Genomic DNA, 23,774 nt, shown 5'->3' with positions numbered 1-23,774 from the left:
AACCTTCATATAAATATTCGATATGCATATCTCTCCCCATGAATAAATGTATTATTTCAGATCAAGGAATGTATAATTACGTTCTTTTATATATTTTTAATAAAACAGTAAAGATATTTTTAAATCTTATTCCCGACCCTCTTTCACGTATAGGATATCATTCCTCACTTCCTTAGTTCTTTCTATATTTTTCTCCAATCACATTTCTTGAAATTTTTCTTTGTGGATAAAAGGTTAATGAACTTTAGGGAATCATTTCAATCATAACAAAGTATACAGACGTACACATTCACAATATATATATATATATATATATATATATATATATATATATATATATATATATATATATATATATATATATACACACACACACACACATATATATATATATATATATATATATACATATATATATATATATATATATATATATATATATATATATATATATATATATATATATAGTGTATATATATTTATATATATAAATATATAGTATATATATATATATATATATATATATATATATATATATATATACATATATATATACATATATACATATATATATATATATATATATATATATATATATATATATATATATATATATATATATGTGTGTGTGTGTGTGTGTGTGTGTGTGTTTTGAGCTATTTTCCTTAGCAAAGGGTGGCTCCTAAACATGAAAACAATAGTCACAGCCACATTCAACTGTCCAATCATGGAGGGGATCGTCCACTAAAACTGTCATAAAATGAGATACTCATACATCTAACCTATACAGGAGACTCATTGATTAAGAATAATCTGATCCACGCTTTCATCCAAGAATGAGTTTTTTTCCTTTCAATGTTTTAATTCCATATTCCTCATACCTTTTCATGTAAGAATAAGGCTTTTTTAACAATATTTTACTTCCCTCCTTAATTGATCAATGGCCACTTTCCTCTTTGTAAGGGTAGAAGAGACTCTTTAGCTATGGTAAGCAGCTCTTCTAGGAGAGGGACACTCCAAAATCAAACCATTGTTCTCTAATCTTGGGTAGTGCCATAGCCTCTGTACCATGGTCTTCCACTGTCTTTTGGGTTAGAGTTCTCTTGCTTGAGGGTACAATCGGGCACACTGTTCTATCTTATATCTTATATCTCTTCCACTTGTTTTCTTAAAGTTTTTATAGTTTATAAAGTGATATTTATTTTAATATTGTTGCTCTTCTTAAAATATTTTATTTTCCTCGTTTCCTTTCCTCACTGGGCTATTTTCCCTGTTGGAGCCCCTGGGCTTATAGCATCCTGCTTTTCCAACTAGGGTTGTAGCTTAGCAAGTAATAATAATAATAATATTTCTCACTCAATCAATTCCCGTCACAAACCCTAATAAACAGTTTATCTCATCAGTTTGAAGCCATTTCCTTTTCTTCACGTTCAAGAGGAGGAGAAACAAGACAGAATAGTGTGCCCGAGAGTACCCTATCCAACCTTTTCTATCCCTTCTTGTTGGTAGTAGGATGGCTAGGGCACCAGCCACCCGTTGAGATACTACCGCTAGAGAGTTATGGAGTCCTTTGACTGGCCAGACAGGCCTACATTGGATTTCCTTTCTACAGAGGAGAGTTTTCTCAACAATCCATTCACACATTTCCATCTCAATTTCTTGAGATAATTCCAACCTATTTCTAACGATCTAACTCAACCTGCTACTTTTAGCTTCACCTGTTGTGTGACTCGCCATCTTCTCTTATTTAACTTATAAGAATCAATAAAAAATTTTAGTCAAATATTAACATTAATTGTCTTAATTGGTTTCCCATTTGCTTTGATAAACTCTATATTGCTATAATTTACTCTCTACATTCTCCTCTTGCAAATACTTCCAAATTTAAACCGTTTTTGGGGTTTGTTTCTAAGCTACAACCCTATTTGGAAAAGCAGGATGCTATAAGCCTAAGGACTCCAACAGGGAAAATAGCCCAGTGAGGAAAGGAAATGAGGAAATAAACTACAAGAGAAGTTCAAGAATAATGATATCATTAAAATAAGTCTTTCATACATAAATTATAAAAACTTCAAAATAACAAGAGGAGGAGAAACAAGATAGAATAGTGTGCCCGAGTGTACCCTATTCAACCTTTTCTATCCCTTCTTGTAGGTAGTAGGTTGGCCAGGGCACCAGCCACCCGTTGAGATACTACCGCTAGAAAGTTATGGGGTCCTTTGACTGGCCAGACAGCCCTACATTGGATTCTTCTCTCTGGTTACTGTTCACCTTCCCTTTGCCTACACATACACCGAATAGTCTGGCCGATTCTTCTCTGTCCTCATACACCTGACAACACTGAGATTACTAAACAATTCTTCTTTCACCCGAGTGGTTAACTACTGCACTATAATTGTTCAGTGGCTACTTCTCTTTTGGTAAGGCTAGAAGAGACTCTTTAGCTATGGTAAGCAGCTATTCTTGGAGGGCACTTCAAAATCAAACCATTGTTTTCTTGTCTTTGGTAGTGCCATAGCCTCTGTACCATGGTTTTCCACTGTCTAGGGGGTTGGAGTTCTCTTACTTGAGGGTACACTCGGGTAAACTATTCTATCTAACTTCTCTTCCTTTTGTTTTGTTAAAGATTTTAGTTTATATAGAATATATTTATCTTAATGTTGTTACTGTTATTAATATATTTTATTTTTTCTTGTTTTTCCTCCCTGGGCTACTTTCCCGTAGGGGCCCCCGGGCTAATAGAATCCTGCTTTTCAAACTGGGGTTGTAGCTTAGCTAATAATAATAATAATAATAATAATAATAATAATAATAATACTTCTAAATTTTAACACTTTTTACTATGATATTATCTTCAATTTTTTTCCATATAAACAAAGCATCTCAAAATGCTCTAATTCAAACATTCATTTACACCAACACTCTAAAAATATTTCCCATATATATTCTCATTTCACACTCTGGTATTATTTCACCCTACACATTATGCACAATCTTCAATCCAAAAGTTTCATTGCTTTCCTTTCACCTACATTGAGCATCGACACCACTTCCATCAACAAGTGTTGGCTCCAACATTCCTTCAAACATTCCAACATAGGATTTTGTTAGCGAAGGAAGACTTGCCAGTCTCTGTACTTTTCCTGCTTTACCTACAGTGACTCCATACTTTCTCTCATCTTACGTTCATATATTATACTAATAATTAAGTCCTTATTAAAATCACTCTCTTCCATTCTTCCATCATCCAAAGCTACATACATTTCTCAATACTCCTGGTTTACGTCTCCCCCTATAAGCGTTCCCTTGTTCTCATCCACTCATATTTCTTTTCATGAAAACTCTTCCAAACGCTTATTTTACTTTCTACGGTTTTTTTCTTTGTCACAAATCAGTCCTATCTAGTCTGCAAACATTAATCATTCCACAATAAATTCGTTATTTATTTCATTACCCAGTATCTCTGGAACTACATCAATTAGCTGCTACCACACTGGTAGTATAGGGTGCTAATAGCCAGGCCTTCTCCATCACGAGGCTCAATACTACGCAGTACTCTAGAAGTTTTATTCCAGCTGTGACCAAGTTGTGGAATGATCTTCCTAATCGGGTGATTGAATCAGTAGAACTTCAAAAGTTCAAAGTTGGAGCAAATGCTTTTTTTGTTGACCAGGTGGACATGAGTCTTTTTATAGTTTATTTATGAGATATTTGTTTTTGATGTTGTTAATAGTTTATATATGACATGTCTGTTTTGACGTTGTTACTTATTTTAGAATGATTTATTGCTAATTTGTTCTCTTCATTTATTTATTTCCCTATTTCCTTTCCTCACTGGGCTATTTTTCCCTGTTGGAGCCCCTGGGCTTATAGCATCTTGCTTTTCCAACTAGGGTTGTAGCTTGGATAGTAATAATAATAATAATAATAACTCATCCCTGCAGTTCAGAATAAGCACCACGCTGCACCAATGACTTGTGATTCTATAACACCAAATCTCAGGAGGAAGGACGTGAACTCTTTGAGAAGGAAGTGCCCAAGCCTATTTCTCTTCAGACCAATAGCTTTACAACCTGGACATTGATATCCTAAGAAGTGCCAGTATATAGATCTAAATGTAATCTATTCAAAGGCATTGGAGGTCGTTTGGAAAGGTTGTTTACCTCTGATTGGAAGGACATGCCACTAAAAGTATTAATGGCTCTCAAATGCCGAGGTCAATGACCAAACCTTCACTACAGTAGGAAGCTGGGAAATGAAAATAGTGTGCACGCCACTCTTCAAGGTGGTGAGATCACAAAACGTGTAGGTTGTGCAGCTCTAAGCCTGTATTATAATTACTAAAATGAAGAAAACAGTCAAGACACTAACTATCAGAATTTTGAATGTCTGGATGGGTCATAAAAGTGAATAAATTTATAGGTAGAGTGAGCAAGAATGAAGACAATGATTGTGTACCAACTGTGTGTCATACGATCGTACATAATTCATTTAGTATATATTATGCTTGTATCTTCGCTCTTCCCTCGCACTAAAAAGAACCAGAATAAACATGTCTGCATATCACCTCTGTAACATTGTCTGTCTTGTGAACATGAAAATTCCTGTTGCCTTGGGCTTTTGTATATAAATTAGAGTGTTCTATAATAAATTAACTCAGTTTCTCTCATACTGCCTTTGAGTTCACAACCTTCTCTTGGCTGCCACAGTTGTGTAAGCATAATAAAAGGTTACGGAGCTAGGCCACAAGTGGGACTTAGAACATTAGGAAAATTCGATGGAAGTTTGAAAGAATAAAAACGTTATTGGAGTTGGATTTTACAAAAGGATATCGAGAATGATGGGAAAAAAGGTAATAATAAATTTGTATGGTCCTGGAATGACAAAGACTGAAAGTGAAAGAGTGTGTTCATCAGAGTCTGGATCTGTGATTGACTGGGTACATAGAAAATGAATTAATAGTAATGCTGGATTATATATGAAATTAGGTGGCATAAAAAGACATGGCATTGTTGACAGGTTTGGCGTTCCAGAGTAAATGAAATTTGATAAAAACCTGTAGAAATGTATTTGGAATGGGAAATGATTTGTTAAAAATAGAAAAAAGTATCCAGAGAAAATCTTCAAAAGTTTATTTGGAATTGGAATCAGAAAATGGTGTCAAAAGAGCTTATTTGTTTTCGAGTTGGTGTAGAGCAGACGACAGAGCAAGGTAATGTGTGTAATTGTGAGCAGGAGAGTAACTGAAAGCATATCTGTTGATTATTTGGTTTAAGCAAATTTCCAATTGTTGAGGAATGAGTGACAATTGAAAATTAACGGAATAAAACAGTAGAGTTTGATAAAAATAAAGTGATAAAAGCATAAACAAGTAGCAGAAAAGTGGTTGGGGTTATATACAATCAAGTACAGAAGTATGAAAAGAGTATGAAGAATTCTATGGTGGGGTCATAGGAGTCAACAAGAAGTGTTTCTATTATTATTATTATTATTATTATTATTATTATTATTATTTGCTAAGCTACAACCCTTGTTGGAAAAGCAGGATGCTATAAGCCCAGGGGCTCCAACAGGGAAAATAGCTCAGTGAGGAAAGGAAACGAAGAAAAATAAAATATTTCAAGAAGAGCAACAACATTAAAATAAATATCTCCTATATGAATTATAAAAACTTTAACAAAACAAGAGGAAGAGAATTAAGATAGAATAGTGTGTCTGAGTGCACCCTCAAGCAAGGGAACTCTAACCCAAGACAGTGGAAGACCATGGTACAGAGGCTATGGCACTACCCACGATTAGAGAATAATAAGAATAAGAATAATGAATAAAGGAGACTTGAGGTGGTATTATGAGGTGAAAATTTCATTAAAAAAAAAAGACTTGGAGAAGCACTTGCATGTAAGAGAAAATGATGCACAAGAGAAGGAAGTCTATTCTTATTGTTACTAGCTAAGCTACAACAGGGAAAATAGCCCAGCGAGGAAAGAAAATAGGGACACGGATAAAATTGTGTCCCTGAGGGTACCCTCAAGCAAGAGAACTCTAACCCAAGACAGTTGAAGATCATGGTATAAAGGCTATGGCACTACCCAAGACTAGAGAACACCGGTTTGATTTTAGTGTTCTTCTCCCAGAGGAGCTGCTTACCATAGCTAAAGAGTCTCTTCTACCCTTACTAAGTGTAAAGTAGTCACTGAACAATTAAAGTGCAGTAGTTAACCCTTTGAGTGAAGACTTTTTTGGTTATCTTAGTGTTGTGTATGAGGAAAGAGGAGAAGGTGTAAAGAATATGGCAGACTATTCGGTGTATGTATAGGCAAAGGAAAAATTACCCGTAAGGGATCCAATACTGTACTATCTGGCCAGTCAAAGGACTCAATAACTCTCTAGCGGTAGTAACTCACCGGGAAAGAAGATAAAAAAGATAAGGAAATAAAGGCAGTGAAATGAACTGAGCAGGCAGTTTAAGAGGGATAAGTTGTTCTATAGGGAAGTAAGGGCAGAAAGGTAAGTATGCATAAATGGATCTAAATACATTATAAAAATGAAGGGATGCTGCTTGAAAAGACAGCTGTCTTATGTCAATGGAGGTAGGAGAGTATTTTGAAGATTTGATGAATCATGAGGAACTGAATGACGCTAAAATGGAAGGGGTTAGTGTAAGTTAGTGATTGGCTGTGGAGGCAACTGTTGGGGATGCAAGGAAGGCAAATAATATTTGATGTGATGATGAGCTAGATGTTGTGGTGTGGTTGTACTCTACGAGTATTTGTGAATATTTCTGAATTAAGGAAAAAACAGCATTTAGGAGTATGATTTTGTATATAAATGCCAAATTTGGTTGTTAATTTTTTTTTGATAACTACTAGAGTTTGTTCAGTTATTTATTTCCTTATTTCCTTTCCTCACTGGGCTATTTTTCCCTATTGGAGCCCCCGGGCTTATAGCATCTTGCTTTTCCAATTAGGGTTGTAGCTTGGATAGTAATAATAATAATAATATTACTGGTACAAATCACAAAATCATGTTTTGTATACGTTAAAAACCTGTTATTCTTACCTTTGTGTATATAATGTATTGTATTGCCAAATGTAGTATTTTGCATTTATTTGGACCAGGAGTAAATAATTATTGTAAATATGAGCTGTATATGTTGTGGTCAATAAAATATCTATCTATCTATCTATCTACAAGTGTGAATAAAGGGCTGGCATGGGTGTTAAAAGTGTCTGGTTTAAGTTCCAGTTTCATCTGAATAGATGCTCACCAGAACGTCAACCGGGCAAGCACAACACCCCACTATGGTGTCCAAACACAGCAGTGGTCTCCCCAGTAAACACCTTAAACTCACGATCCTATGCTGGGATCGATCTGCTGCCATGTGAATGCTAGGTAAACACGTTACCAATGTACTAGCCAGGAGGTGTGTAAGTTAATTTGTGAAAGAGAGTAATGTTTCTGGGAATTGTTAAGAAAAAAAGACTAAATGAGCTTTTGTTTAAGAGTTAGGTGATAGAGAAGGCAGTATAGATTATCGTAGAATGGTGTAAATTATACTAAGGAAGGTGTATGACATGATTTTAGTGGGGCTTCAGAAAAGGAATTGTGTGTGCGGATCAAGAATTTACTATAAACAGTTTTATAAGAAATTTGTGAACAAAAGAAAATAAATGAACGAGGAATATATGGACTTGAGCAATAGTTTAGAATAGAATTTATGGAAATACAAATTAGAAGACAAACAATCTAAAGGGTTTAGCCGTTTTCATAATGGCAGCGCATTGCATGTCATACTATATAGGCTAGAGAGTGGCTGGTTTGGTATCAAAATGGGTCTAAGACCCCTCTCCAAGATTGTGCATTATTTTTAAGGATAGAATGACGAAAAAGGGTAAGAGACAGAACATTAGATTTAGGTGGCATAATGTACGGTGGGAAAATCTGTTTATTCATTCTCTAATGATAGGAAGGCAGAAAACAGGTTAGGTTGGTTGAAATGATTAGAAAAGAACAAGGACTGCAGGAATAATAAGCTGTGGTAAGACCAACATGTTTGATGTTAGAGTTTGTTTACTTCAAGGACAAACCGGTAAGACAATCATGTTTGAAGTTAGAGTTTGTTTACTTCAAGGACAAACCGGTAAGACAATCATGTTTGATGTTAAAGTTTGTTTACTTCAAGGACAAACCCATATCCCATTTCTCCTTGTGCTAGTTATGGATGTATTGAGAGAAGGAATTAGGAATGAACATCTGTAGGAATTGTCTTAAGATAATCCGGTGATTATGGAAGATACTAAAGAAAAATGGCTGATAATGGCAAGAGTGCTAGGATTCTCTTAGAAAGGGAGGTATGAAAGTAAATGCAAGTATAATAGGTTAATGGTGCCTAGAAAACAGGGAGAGGAGAGGAGAGACACCGATTTATAACAGGTAAAGCATTTTAAATATTTGGAATTTACTTTAAACTAGGAGGAAGTGTCTGAAGATGAGACTGAAAGTAGAATAAAAGTAGTTTGGTGGGAAATTGGGAAATGGAGGCAGGAAAAAGAATGTTAAATAAACAGAGTATTAAACTATATTGTACTGTAATCAGACCAGTGAAGATGCATAGTTCAGAAACATGGAGACTAAGAAGAAAAGAGGAACAAGCTTTAGCAAAGAAAAATCATAATGTGGAGGCTGATTCTGAGATCTCATTGCAAGAAAGGTTGCTATGACAAGTGAATCAAAACCGAGAGGTTATAGGCATGGGATAATGATGAGTGAGGAGAAGGGAATGAAGATAGCTTGGGTGAAAGGTCAAGACGGAGGTGAAGGATCAGAAGGAGGGGTGAAGTGAAGGATGATTTGGAAAAGAAGGATTTGGTGGAAGATGCTTTCATAAGAATAGGTGGAGAGGATACACCAACGTAATCAAAGCCTTTATTTAGGGTCAGCAGTGGCGATGAAGAGTAGAAATCTTTATAAAAGATATTAATTAAGGAAAGTATATTACCCTAGCTTCATACACTCGTATTCATTCATTAATTTCTTTACCGCAAGTGGAATGTTGTTGTTGTATTATAGGCAACTCTTGTTGTTGGCACGGGCCTTTCCCTTGGTCGGCCCGTAGGAAGGTCGCCATAAGGAGAAGGTCTTCTGGATCTTATATAGTCTTTAGGGAAGAGATTTATAGCCCCAAATCCCTTTTCTTAAGCATGCCCGAGACTGGTATCCACTCACAACTGGGTTAACTAGTTGGTAGCGGGCTATGATCAAACCACTGTCCTCGCAAATACGACCTCAGTGCTCAACCCAAGACTCCAGAAAGGTCTTTGCTCAAACCAATGTACAGGGAGTAAATATCCCAATTCGTGGAGGAACATCAAAGGTGAAATGGCAGTTTGCAGAAGAATATCAATAATAGAGTGGCTGCGAGTATGGTAACTGAAAAGTCCCAGAGCTATGCAGGGGTGGCATTGGCTTGATAAACAATAAAGAGTTACTAATTCAAGGACTGCGTAGGTAAGATTAAGTGTAGTGGGAGAAACAGTTGTAGTATTGAGCACTTATGGTTTACATATTAAAGAAAAACAAGTTACAGAGAAAGGGAAACAATTCAGTGATACCCTGAAAACGTGCCTGATTGGGTTCAGAAAATGGGAATGGTTGGTGCTGCTAGGTAACTTGAATACAAAGGTTGATGTCAGAAAGAGTTGACATTGATGGTAGGTATAAACATCCTGGAGAAAATTAGAATTGAAAACAAATTGTGGAAATGTGTTTGGCAACAGGCTTGACTGTTGAAAATACATGGTTTCTACAGTAGAAGGTTTATAAGTATGTTTAGAAGAGAGAAAATAGTGAATAAGACTTTACTCTGGCACTAGTACAGAGTAAATAAAAGGGCAAGTTTATAGATAACAGTAGTACTGTAGATGAGGTATATCTGATCATTATTTCAAAGAAAAAGTCACGGTAGATAGAAGTTAAAGCCAGGGAGGAAGGAGTAGCAAATGGGACTAAAATTATAATCATGGGAAGTTTAATAATAAAAAAAATTGAGAGGAGGAACTAATGAAAACTGGATAAACTATGGGCTGAGGTTGGGGAAAAAAATGTGGAAGGAGTAGGTGTTGAGCAACTAAAACTCATGATTAGGAAAGCATGAGGGAATAAAATCAACAAGTGGTGAGTTAAAGCAATGAGAAGTCTAGTGAAGGAGAAAAAAAAATGACTCGCGTGCAACTGCACATCACAAGAGAGCATCAAATACAGATAGACAAGGTATTACATGTAAGAGAGAAAATCAAGGAAAAATAGAGGGAAGAATGAGGACAAGAACATGTGGGAACTGCAACTTATCCAATAGGGAGCAAAAGTAGAGAGAAGGGGTAGTAAAAATTCTTTCCAAATAGATGTAAATGTAGAGATGATATTTGAAATAAATGCCAATCTGGATTAATAGAGTGCTTGAAGAATTGTTGCAGTAGAAAACTGAAGAAAGGCACATGTTCTAAGGGCTGGAGTAAGCTTAAAATGTGAAGAATTGACTGTTAAGAATAGAATTAAGGAAAATAACTCGAGAAATGGAAAGGCTTTAGGAATTGGTGGTATTTCAAGTAAGATGGTGTGGTATGTTTACAACTGTGGGATTAATTACTTGACCAAGATTTGTAAAGAATGTTTGGCCTAGGACGAGGGAGGAATCTTAAAGAAACTGGTGGCAAGAATAATTATTCCACTATATAAAGGTAAAGATAATGCTAGGATAGCATGGAATGCGTATGGAAAGACTTTCATTGTGAAAGTAAGCCAGATGACAGAGGGGTAAGTCGAGGTTTAGGCGAGGAAGGGGTTGTATGTTAAGGTACTTTATTGTATGCACCACTGTGCATGGTGGAGCCTTTCAGCCAAAGAGTGCAACAGGGAAAATCCAGCAGTTGCATTAAGGCTAAAAAATGGGTGTAAGTACAGGGCAAAGGGACACTAAAAGACACTAAAAGACAATTAGATTATAGTGACTGCATTACCTCACGAACTATCCCACTACTGGGAATGAGTATATGGATTAAGTCTCTATTAAAAAACAATTTCTCGTGAAGTTCTAAAGAAAAATCGAAAAGATAAGTAGTATGCATGGGCATATAAAACTGATAATAAAATAGAGAGAGAGAGAGAGATAATTGGGGAATGCATATGATAGAGCACAATTTAAGGAAATTAAAAGTTCCTTACATGGAAGTAATGACTGTTAGAATGAAAGAGTTTGATTTGATGTATTAATGGATGAGGCAAAGGCGTGTTATGTCTTTGGGATTATTTCATATTTATTTCAATGGAATACAGTGACACGTCAGAGAAAAAGGATACAATAGGGAGTCATGAATGAAGTATATACTGGACAATATAAGCAGATGAAAAAATGAATAATTAGATATAATATAGACATAATACAAAATGAATAACATGACAGGGAACGAGAAGAAGGGGTAAAGGTGTTTGAAGAACAGGAGAGGAATGGAATACAGTGACACGTCAGAGAAAAAGGATACAATAGGGAGTCATGAATGAAGTATATACCGGTCAATGTAAGCAGATGAAAAAATGAATAATTAGATAGAATATAGACATAATACAAAATGAATAACATGACAGGGAACGAGATGAAGGGGTAAAGGTGTTTGCAGAACAGGAGGAGAGGTCATTGAAGGCAAGTCTGAAATACATGAAGGATACACCTTTAGACTGATCTTCTTTACAGAACTGAAACTGGAGAAGAATAGTTTGCAAAGTATGTGTGTGTGTGGGGGGGGGGGGGGGAATAATAGAAAGGTTGAACAATTTGTAGATATACTAAATGGTAAAATAGTCTGTATCCTGAACAGTATATGTATGCATGTATGTATGCATGTATGTATGCCTATACTGTGTACGTTCATGTTTCTTTAATTTGAAGAGATGATTTACGACAAAACCTTTTAAAATTCACCTGAAATTCAATCATAATAATTCTGTATATATATATATATATATATATACATATATATAATATATATATACACACACATATATATATATATATATACAAAATATATATATACATATATATATAATATATATATACATATATATATATATATATATATATATACATATATATATATATATATATATATATATATATATATATATATATATATATATATATATATATATATATATATATATATATATATATATATATATACATATATATATATATATATATATATATATATATATATATATATATATAAAGAGAGAATGAGAGAGAAAAGTAAAAGATAAGAGACAATACTTACACAAGTGTCAGACATCAGTTTCGATACTCATAGCATTTATGTTATTGTTGTGGCGCGGGTTGCAGTTTTGCTTTTTACTAAGGTCGTGTTGCAAAAGGATTCCTTCCTCCAGCTCCATGATGTCGGAGGAGGACTCAGACAAGGAATCCTTCTTCAAGTGCTGGCCTGAAAGACAACGAAAAATTAATTCTATAATCCATCAGTGGCCCCGTGAATGATTCAGCGACCCAGACCCCCTTTTTTTTCCCGCATTTCTAGGTAAGAATAAGAAAACCGGTTGAAATATTGCAAGACAAGGCAATCTCTGTCTTGAACTGAACAGCATTCCTTCAGGATATAATTCAATGAAACAGTAAGAGTCATTCCTTTTTTTACTCTCTCTCTCTCTCTCTCTCTCTCTCTCTCTCTCTCTCTCTCTCTCTCTCTCTCTCTCTCTCTCTCTCTCTCTCTGGCACATATATACAATGCAAGACCATGCAATCTGTGCTCTTGCCTTTAATAGAATAACATTCCTTCAGGATATAATTCAATGGAAAAGTAAGATTCATTCTATTTCACTTTCTCTCTCTCACATTCACACAAATACACTTTATTTGTTCTTAAAGCAGACGGTTAAAAGACTCATAACAATTTTGAAGATATTATCCAAGCTTAAAGCTATTTAGCAACAGTGACATTATATACAGACAATTCTCATTATGCAATAGATGGTCAACGAACTGAAAACTAGGTATTCCTTTTTCTTTACTGGAAACTAAAACATTTTTTGCATTTTAGGGAAAAAAAAAAAGGGGGGGTTTTTTAGGCCAAGGTGGTTCCATGATCTTTTAAAACCATAATAATTGTTCGAAATTCCTGATAACGCACGACGAAAGTAGTTTATTTTTTTAATCATTAATATAGTCTTATAATTTATGAAACAAAATTCTCTATTCTAATAACTATTCTCTGGAAAGTTTGTTGACCATCCTTTTTTTATGTCAATTTTGATCATAACAACATTCAATCACTTGATAACAGAAATTGCAAAATACCTTATTTAGTATCAAATTAAAATATGTATAGATTATAAAGCTGTCAAACTTGCAAGTACTTTAATTCTCCAGCTGCCAAAACACAATGTACGTTGATTCTCAAAATGCTTAGTTCTTCAGTTCTCAAGTTACGAAACCAAAAAGGATGAATGAATGCACACAGCGCCACTAGTGTCAAAAACTGACACTAAGATCTATCACGGCTTAAAAAAAACGAGTTGAATAAGTTAAGGAGTCAGCAGGTATTTTCATTTAAAAATATGAGCTGAACTTTGGTAGGATGGCCAAAAATTAAATCAATTAGTAAAATTTAGCTTAAGACAATAATGATTATTGTCATCATATATGAAAATTTGTTACTGAATGGTTAGATAGAAAATTACGAAACCTCAAAAAAAAAAAAAAAAAAAAATGTATGAGATTTCTTAAGGAATATGAAAGCAAGAATATACTGAACACTCTGAATTTTAAATCTAGAAAACGGTGAGAACTGAATGGATAAGTAACAAGCAATCATTTTCAAACCTTACACATTTAATATGATTGTAAACGAAAATAACAAATGCAGCTAACATTGAACTCCATACTACTATTTTCCAAATGTAAATCACGAGAAAGGCAAAAGACAGTTTGAAAAATCAATATTCCTTATAATTAAATGACAGAATCGAAAAATAGATAAGCATGCAACGGAAAGGTTATCTTAAAAATATTTCGTGTTGATCCCAAACAGTATTGAATTCGAAAGTAAATCAAACCTTTGATAAAAAATGACAGCCAAATTACATGTGCCATAGCAAGACTGGAGTTAAATGACAACTAGTAAACTCTGGAAGATAATTAAAACCTACCATGACGTCCTGTTGATGTTTGGCCAGAATCATACCACAAGTACACTTTAAAGATAAAAGTCAAACAGAACTGCGGTTACAGTAAAGAATTAAAATAGTTATAAAACTGAAATAGAGTGTAATGCATCAACATAGTGGGTATAACATTTTATGTGAATATATGAAAATTAAATTAGAACACAGACAAACACAAACAAGACTTCAGATGAAGGTTTGTAAAATGATCCTGATGTCTAAACGAAAACTTGGAGTTAAGTCTCCCAAACATAGTTTGAATTAGTATCTTGATGATAGAATTTTGAAGGTTATTTGCAAAGATATGTTTAGATTTTGATTGGGGAACTGTGTGTGTGATATTATATATATATATATATATATATATATATATATATATATATATATATATATTCATATATATATATATATATTTATATATATATATATATATTTATATATATATATATATATATATATATATATATATATATATATATATATATATATATATATATATACTATAGTATTCATCATCAAAAAATGGGCTACTGAAAATGACAAGAGACTTTTCCATTAATATTGGCATAAACTTTTTTTTTTTTTTTAATGGTTCGAAATAGGTTTTACTTGTTCTCTGTAAGTGAGTATGTGAGAGACCCTTCATATGGAAAGTGTTTCTACAATGTCTATGGCAGCATATGACAATTCGAGTCAACTAAACAAGATGACCACACAGACTGTGATTTGGCAGTCAGGCAAAATTTGCAATAGAATTAAAGATTGACAACTTTTCTAGATAAGAAAGACTGTGATTTGGCAGTCAGGCAAAATTTGCAATTGAATTAAAGATTGAAATCTTTTCTAGATAAGATAGACTGTGATTTGGCAGTCAGGCAAAATTTACAATTGAAATAAAGATTGACAACTTTTCTAGACTGTGATTTGGCAGTCAGGCAAAATTTGCAATTGAATTAAAGATTGAAAACTTTTCTAGACTGTGATTTGGCAGTCAGGCCAAATTTCCAATTGAATTAAAGATTGACAACTTTTCTAGATAAGATAGACTGTGATTTGGCAGTCAGGCAAAATTTACAATTGAATTAAAGATTGACAACTTTTCTAGATAAGATAGACTGTGATTTGGCAGTCAGGCAAAATTTACAATTGAATTAAAGATTGAAAACTTTTCTAGATAAGATAGACTGTGATTTGGCAGTCAGGCAAAATTTACAATTGAATTAAAGATGGAAAAATATCCTAGATAAAGTATAGTTAAATCGATATTTAAAGTCGTATTTGCAATCACAAAATTCTCTCAGATATTTCTCACCATTTGATCTAAACCAGAAAGCAATAGACTAAACCTCTAGATATTCCTAGAAAAAATGATGCAAGTTGTCTTTTAAAGCTGATCATAAATTCCCTAATGAAATGGAAGCATTTGACTTCCGGCAGATATTAAGCTGTGCTGCAAAAGCTTGATCAGCATAAAGTTGTTAAAGCAGATTCTCTAATACAGTGGTTCCCAACCTTTTTCCTGTCATTTCCCCCTGCACCCAGTGCAACCCTCCAGATTTCCCCCTTCATGTGTATGAGGGAAAGAGTAGTTGAAACACACTGTGACGACTTACTAATTTACTTTTCCATTATACAAATATACTGATAAACAAATTGTTACAGAGTAAAATGGATAGAGAGCGGTTAGTAACAACTAACCGTATAGCCATAGAGCTATGCGGTTAGTTGTTACTAAGCGCTCTCTATCCATTTTACTCTGTAACTATTTGTTTATCAGTATATGGAGATCGGCTAGTAGCAAAATAAAATGACTTATGTTTATTCTTCTACTTCAAAATAAAATTAGTGAGAAGGTTGAGGCTGCTTCTTGTGCACCAGTGTATCAATATCAGGGTTTAGCTTTATCACCTGATACTTTTTTTTAGTTAGTAGGTAGTGTAATTATTTCCCCCCAGGGGGAAATTTCCCCCAGGTTGGGAACCACTGCTCTAATACGTTTCACCTTAAGTTTTGTTCACAGGTGCCATGAAATTTCACTAATTTTTCTTCACATTATGAATTTTTCGTAGGTTCTCAAAATAGTTGACAATAAAGATTGATTGATTGATTTTGACAATATAATGTCAAAAAACTACCTATTATAGGATTTTCACCAGCTTGAAGAATAACCCCCACATTCTTTAAGTAAAAAGATACCATTAATTGTGCCAGCTAATTACCAGATATCCATCTAGGTAAATACATGAAATAGTGCGTTTTAACTTTGTACTACACTACCTACACTTTTTTCATAAAGTTGTTTAGAAAGATGATTTCAAGTCTTCAGAAATATAAGAGCAAGAATCTAAACTGTATATCGGAATTAATTGTTTAAAAAAAATAATTTTAGTTATATATCAAAATGTGGAACATAATGTGAGATAGGTACCATCGTTCAGGTTTGAGTTTTCTTATTGACAAAAGATTTTTCCCTTTTTTTTTTTTTTTCAAACGTACGTTAGACATGAGCTGGAAACAGTATCCTGGGGCATTAAGTGGGATCCATTGATAATAGTCAACTCTCAAGTCTAACGTACATACATACATACATACATATACCAAAGGCACTTCCCCCAATTTTGGGGGGTAGCCGACATCAACAAATGAAACAAAACAAAAAAAGGAAAGTAGAGAGTAGAGGTCCCCTTTTTTGTTTTGTTTCATTTGTTGATGTCGGCTACCCCCCAAAATTGGGGGAAGTGCCTTTGGTATATGTATGTATGTATGTACGTTAGACTTGAGAGTTAACTATTATCAATGGATCCCACTTAATGCCCCAAGATAATATTTCCAGTTCATGTCTACCTCTGCGTTTAACTTTAAAAATTATACTTTTGAGTTTTAAGTATCGGCTACGTCGGTATCACCTTATCCCAGTTGATAGTTTTCATAGTTTATATAGGAAATATTTATTTAATGTCATTGTTCTTAAAATATATTATTTTTCCTTGTTTCCTTTCCTCACTGGGCTATTTTCCCTGTTGGGCCCCTGGGCTTATAGCATCTTGCTTTTCCAACTATAGTCCATTTCTTTTACAGAGGCAGATTTGCACCGACTCGCAGCGGTGCCCTTTTAGCTCGGAAAAGTTTCCTGATCGCTGATTGGTTAGAATTATCTCGTCCAACCAATCAGCGATCAGGAAACTTTTCCGAGCTAAAAGGGCACCGCTGCGAGTCGGTGCAAATCTGCATTGCTAAAAGAAATTGACTATAGGGTTGTAGCTTAGTAAATAATAATAATAATAATAATAATAATAATAATAATAATAATAATATAACAGTCCAAGAGGATTTCTGTCTTTTGCTTGGTGTCCCTGACTAATCATGCTGACTCTATTTGGATATTTCTCTAAGCGGATCTTAAAAACACTATGGTGATGAAAATAGTTTAGAATTTTAGATAAAAGTTGATTTTATATCTAATACTTCAATTCCATTTCATTTATGCATGTAATTTACCCTTCAGACATGGACTAATATCATGGTTAGAAAGTTAATTCTTCAAAGAAATAAAGAGATTTTACCCTAAATTGCATCCTGGGGGTCCATAAGACTACCAATTTCTCAAACTTTACAATATCAATTTCTATCTGAAACTTCTACCTAAAGGTTGCTGAACCTATCTTTACTTATCACAGCAACATTGCAAAACTAATATTTGTATTTATCGAAACTTTAGCTGTAGTAACCTGACAATGAATTTCATGATACATATATATTTATCGAAACTTTAGCTGTGATAACCTGACAATGAATTTCATGATACATAATTTTTCCATATTCGTGTTAGTGTGCCTACCATAAAGTTTGTTTAATAAAGTTTATATATTTTCATACAATGCATATGCATAAAAATCAATAAATCTAACCTAAAGGTTGCAGAACCTGTCTTTACTTATCACAGCAACATTGCAAAACTAATATTTGTATTTATCGAAACTTTAACTGAAGTAAACTGACAATGAATTTCACGATACATATTTTTTCCATATTCGTGTTAGTGTGCCTACCATGAAGTCTGCGGAATAAAGTTTATATATTTTCATACAATATACATAAAAATCACAATCAAAATGAAGTGTATTTATCGAAACTTTAACTGTGGTAACCTGACAATGAATTTCATGATACATAATATTTCCATATTCGTGTTAGTGTGCCTACCATGAAGTCTGTGGAATAAAGTTTATATATTTTCTTACAATGCATATGCATAAAAATCAATAAATCTAACCTAAAGGTTGCTGAACCTATCTTTACTTATCACAGCAACATTGCAAAACTAATATTTGTATTTATAGAAACTTTAACTGAAGTAAACTGACAATGAATTTCATGAAACATAACTTTTCCATATTCGTGTTAGTGTGCCTACCATGAAGTCTGTGGAATAAAGTTTATATATTTTCATACAATATACATAAAAATCCCAATCACAATAAAGTGTATTTATCGAAACTTTACCTGTGGTAACCTGACAATGAATGTCATGAAACATAATTTTTCCATATTCGTGTTACTGTGCCTACCATGAAGTCTGTGGAATAAAGTTTATATATTTTCATACAATGCATATGCATAAAAATCAATAAATCTAACCTAAAGGTTGCTGAACCTACCTTTACTTATCACAGCAACATTGCAAAACTAATATTTGTATTTAAAGAAACTTTAATTTTAGTAACCTGACAATGAATTTCACGATACATAATTTTTCCATATTCGTGTTAGTGTGCCTACCATGAAGTTTCTGGAATAAAGTTTATATATTTTCATACAATATGCATAAAAATCACAATCACAATGAAGTGTATTTATCGAAACTTTAACTGTAGTAAACTGACAATGAATTTCATGATACATTTTTCCATATTCGTGTTAGTGTGCCTACCATGAAGTCTGTGGAATAAAGTTTATACATTTTCATACAATATACATAAAAATCACAATCACAATGACGTATACGATTGTCTGACAGAGAAGATCTTTGCAAAATTTGCCGAGGTTAGACTATCATCCAGGTTTCTGATCGGCGAGACAGCTTTGATCTGGAATTTTGTTTATCTTTAGATTACCCTCAGTTGATCGAGGTGACATTTCGCTTTACTGAGAGAGAGAGAGAGAGAGAGAGAGAGAGAGAGAGAGAGAGAGAATATTTAACGTATAAATATACCCTTAACCAGAGAGAGAGAGAGAGAGAGAGAGAGAGAGAGCAATTCAGAAAATAAAGGAAGAGAGAAGACTGGTTAACGTATAAGTAGAGAGAGAGAGAGAGAGAGAGAGAGAGAGAGAATAATAGTTAACGTATATATATATATATTTATATACCCTTAACCAGAGAGAGAGAGAGAGAGAGAGAGAGAGAGAGAGAGCAATTCAGAAAATAAAGGAAGAGAGAAGACTGGTTAACGTATAAGTAGAGAGAGAGGAGAGAGAGAGAGGAGAGAGAGAATAATAGTTAACGTATATATATATATATATATATATATACCCTTAACCAGAGAGAGAGAGAGAGAGAGAGAGAGAAAGAGAGAGAGAGATCAATTCAGAAAATAAAGGAAGAGAGAAGAATAGTTAACGTATAAGTATACCCTTAACGAGAGAGAGAGAGAGAGAGAGAGAGAGAGAGAGAGAGAGATCAATTCAGAAAATAAAGGAAGAGAGAAGAATAGTTAACGTATAAGTATACCCTTAACGAGAGAGAGAGAGAGGAGAGAGAGAGAGAGAGAGAGAGATTGTTTATATATGAAAACGACCAACGGGGAGAGAAATGCTTAGAAAGTATTTATAGCACAACAAATACCAAGAAGAGTGAGAAGGTATTTGCATTGAGAAATATGAACATCAAAGCAACTCTGATACAGAGAGAGAGAGAGAGAGAGAGAGAGAGAGAGAGATAGGTCACTTTTTAATTATTATTACGTTAACCTAAACAAAACGGCATTTGAATTTTAATTACGTGTGCAAATAATCAAAACTTGATTTCATGAGAGAGAGAGAGAGAGAGAGAGAGAGAGAGAGAGAGAGAGAGAGAGAGACGCTCCGGTGCGACATGGACGCTAAAATTCAAAAAAATTCCCCTGATACCAAAATAAAGGTCATTTCTTTGAAAAGTTCAGAAAAATTCCCCTGATACCAAAATAAAGGTCATTTTTTTGAAAAGTTCAGAAAAATTCCCCTGATACCAAAATAAAGGTCATTTTTTTTGAAAAGTTCAGAAAAATTCCCCTGATACCAAAATAAAGGTCATTTTTTTGAAAAGTTCAGAAAAATTCCCCTGATACCAAAATAAAGGTCATTTTCTTGAAAAGTTCAGAAAAATTCCCCTGATACCAAAATAAAGGTCATTTTTTGAAAAGTTCAGAAAAATTCCCCTGATACCAAAATAAAGGTAATTTTTTTGAAAGTTCAGAAAAATTCCCCTGATACCAAAATAAAGGTAATTTTTTTTGAAAAGTTCAGAAAAATTCCCCTGATACCAAAATAAAGGTAATTCTATTGAAAAGTTCAGAAAAATTCCCCCTGATACCAAAATAAAGGTCATTTTTTTTAAAGGTTCAGAAAAATTCCCCTGATACCAAAATAAAGGTCATTTTTTGAAAAGTTCAGAAAAATTCCCCTGATACCAAAATAAAGGTTATTTTTTTGAAAGGTTCAGAAAAATTCCCGATACCAAAATAAAGGTAATTTTTTGGAAAAGTTCAGAAAAATTCCCCTGATACCAAAATAAAGGTAATTTTTTTTTTAAATCTAAAACATTTAAAATTAAAAACTACAAACTCCAATCTTGCATCTTAGACACATGAACATAATAGCATCTTTAAAACCTGTCACAAACTGTTCGTTTTCAAAATCCCAATTTTATTTTAACAGTTTGATCAATTTGATTTTGGGGCCTGGGAAGCCACAACGTAGATAATTAACGATACAAAACGCAGCTTACTTACCTGTAGAGATTAGTGATTTTGAGACTGTAAGGAAAAAAGGGTTTCATCCACAGGCACAAGGAGAGAGAGAGAGAGAGAGAGAGAGAGAGAGAGAGAGATATGCAAACAATCTGGTTTACTTGCCAACAGTGCAAGGTAACTGTGGACAACTGAGAGAGAGAGAGAGAGAGAGAGAGAAATGTTAACAATCTGAATATATATATATATATATATACAGAGAGAGAGAGAGAGAGAGAGAGAGAGTGAGTGAGTTGCAAACAATCTGAATATATATATATATATATATGTATATATACATATATATATATATATATATATATACAGAGAGAGAGAGAGAGAGAGAGAGAGAGAGAGAGAGAGAGAAATGCAAAAAAAAAAACAATCTGAAAAAAAATAATAATTCACTTACCAACAGTGCCAGGCAAGTATGGACAACTGGTGACGTGGTTGAAGTTTTGACTTTGCATCTCTTCTTGGTCGGTTTCCCGATGGTAGAAGTAATTGAAGTTTGACACAATAACGGGTACCGGGAGGGCGATCGTAAGCACACCAGCGATGGCGCATAGTGACCCAACAATCTTACCCCACACACCCACAGGCCTGTAGGGCAAGAGAGTGTTAGAATGGGAAGCGACGGCAGGGTAGAGTAAGGTCACCGCGCTTGACGCAACATAGAAATGTCGGGAGCGTTCTCTTCTGGTGGGTGGGTGATGAGCCCGTCTTAGCCCACTCCCAGAAGCCCCTTTTCCCTTGAAGATCATGTTTAGTAGATCGTCAAGATCATCTTTCGAATATTGAAAGGAGATCTCTTCGATTTTACCTTCCAAGTAAGCTTATAGTAAAGATTGTTGTCAAGATAGAATTAAAAACAGAAGGAACGCTTTCCGACATTTCTCATGAAGGCTATTGGCTGAAAACATAGACTTTCTAGCTTATATAGTTTCATTATAAAGTATGTTCATTAGACTGTGTGAGTGACAGTAATATACAGATAGGTGCAAAGTAATGCTAACTTATTTTTAAACTCTATGCTTTCAAAAGAACAGAAAACTGTAAAACATCTTTTTTTTTTTTTTTTAAATGTTACAATTGAGTCTCAGAGCTAATTAGATAGGCAAATACAAACATAATTATCTTAACTGTGATTAGACTAATCTAAAAATCTAGTGTATATGTATATATATATATACTATATATACTATAGTATTCATCATCAAGAAAATGGGCTACTGAAAATGACAAGAGACTTTTCCATTAATATTGGCATAAACTTTCTTTTTTCTTAATGGTTCGAAATAGGTTCTACTTGTTCTCTGTAAATCATAGAATACAAGTTTGTGCACCAATGATCATTATAAATATGACCACCTTCTACCTATGCTTTCACTTATCAAGCCCAAACACTGGTGGTACAATCTGAGTCTTCCAGTTTTATTGGTCAGAGAGAATTGAACTTTTTTTTTTTTAGTTATGTACCTCCTATTCTTTTTGCCAGTAAAATTGTAAGTTTAAAAAGTGTCGATATATATATATATATATATATACAGTATATATATATATATATATTATATATATATATATTACATATATATAATATATGTATATATATATATATATATATGTATACTGTGTGTATATATATATATATATATTTATGTATATATATAATATATATATACATATACATGCATATATATATATATATATATGGATATATACAATATTATACATATATAGACACAAGGAACTAGAATATTCGAAACTTCATTCTGGTAAAACAATTATTCACTGACTAAAACTCTAAATTCTTATTCCATGCATTCTTTTAAGATTTCGGGCAATTTTTGAGAAATTCAATAAAATTATGGAGTATAATTGCTAAAGATTAAGTTGAATAAAACTTTAAGCTAACTATTTTTTTTTTTTAGATTATCTGACACTATTTACAAATTGTCTGAAAAGATAAATTATTTCAATATTTCTTAACTCTGTACTGCTCATTACTCTAAAATGATTAGCAATGCAATAAGCTTACATTTAATGGTGGTTGTTCATTGACTATCTTGGAGTTTTTGGACAGTAAGATCTTACTATGTAACTGGTGTTTTTATCTCAGTGCTTTTTCACATTTTTGCGATATCAAAGAATTCTATAATAGGAGAACAAGGAATTCTATGATGCAATATCAAGGAATAAGGTATCGAGGAATTCTAAATTACTAAAATACTAAATTCTAAGTTATCGAATACATCTATTGTACATTATTCAGGATTTTTGAAGCACTGTATCAGGCTTCTACTGTACAATATCAAGGATTTCTTGAGCACAATATCGAAGAATTCTACGATGCGATATCGCAAAAATCTACTGTACAATATCGAAGATTTCTTGAGCAAAATATCAAAGAATTCTACAATACGATATCGAAAACTTCTACTGTACAATATGGAGAATTTCTTGAGCACAATATCAAAGAATTCTACAATACGATATCGAAAACTTCTACTGTGCAATATCGAAGATTTCTTGAGCACAGTATCAAAGAATTCTACAATACGATAT

General features: G+C 33.4%; 1 protein-coding gene across 1 annotated transcript in view; it reads right to left on the bottom strand.

The window, feature by feature from the left end:
- LOC137616718 (potassium voltage-gated channel protein Shaker-like) overlaps nucleotides 1–23,774 on the bottom strand; it is an 80,945-nt gene that overhangs the window by 5,781 nt on the left and 51,390 nt on the right. The window contains exons 3-4 of the mRNA XM_068346720.1: nucleotides 21,622–21,812; nucleotides 12,327–12,491 (exon numbers count right to left, since the gene is read on the bottom strand). Coding sequence (XP_068202821.1) covers nucleotides 12,334–12,491; nucleotides 21,622–21,812 — 349 coding nt within the window. The 3' untranslated portion in view covers nucleotides 12,327–12,333. The remainder of the gene's footprint in view (nucleotides 1–12,326; nucleotides 12,492–21,621; nucleotides 21,813–23,774) is intronic.

Source organism: Palaemon carinicauda, chromosome 22 (genome assembly GCF_036898095.1).
Source record: "Palaemon carinicauda isolate YSFRI2023 chromosome 22, ASM3689809v2, whole genome shotgun sequence".
In the NCBI taxonomy this organism is placed as follows: domain Eukaryota; kingdom Metazoa; phylum Arthropoda; class Malacostraca; order Decapoda; family Palaemonidae; genus Palaemon; species Palaemon carinicauda.
This window is presented reverse-complemented; position numbering and strand designations above follow the sequence as displayed.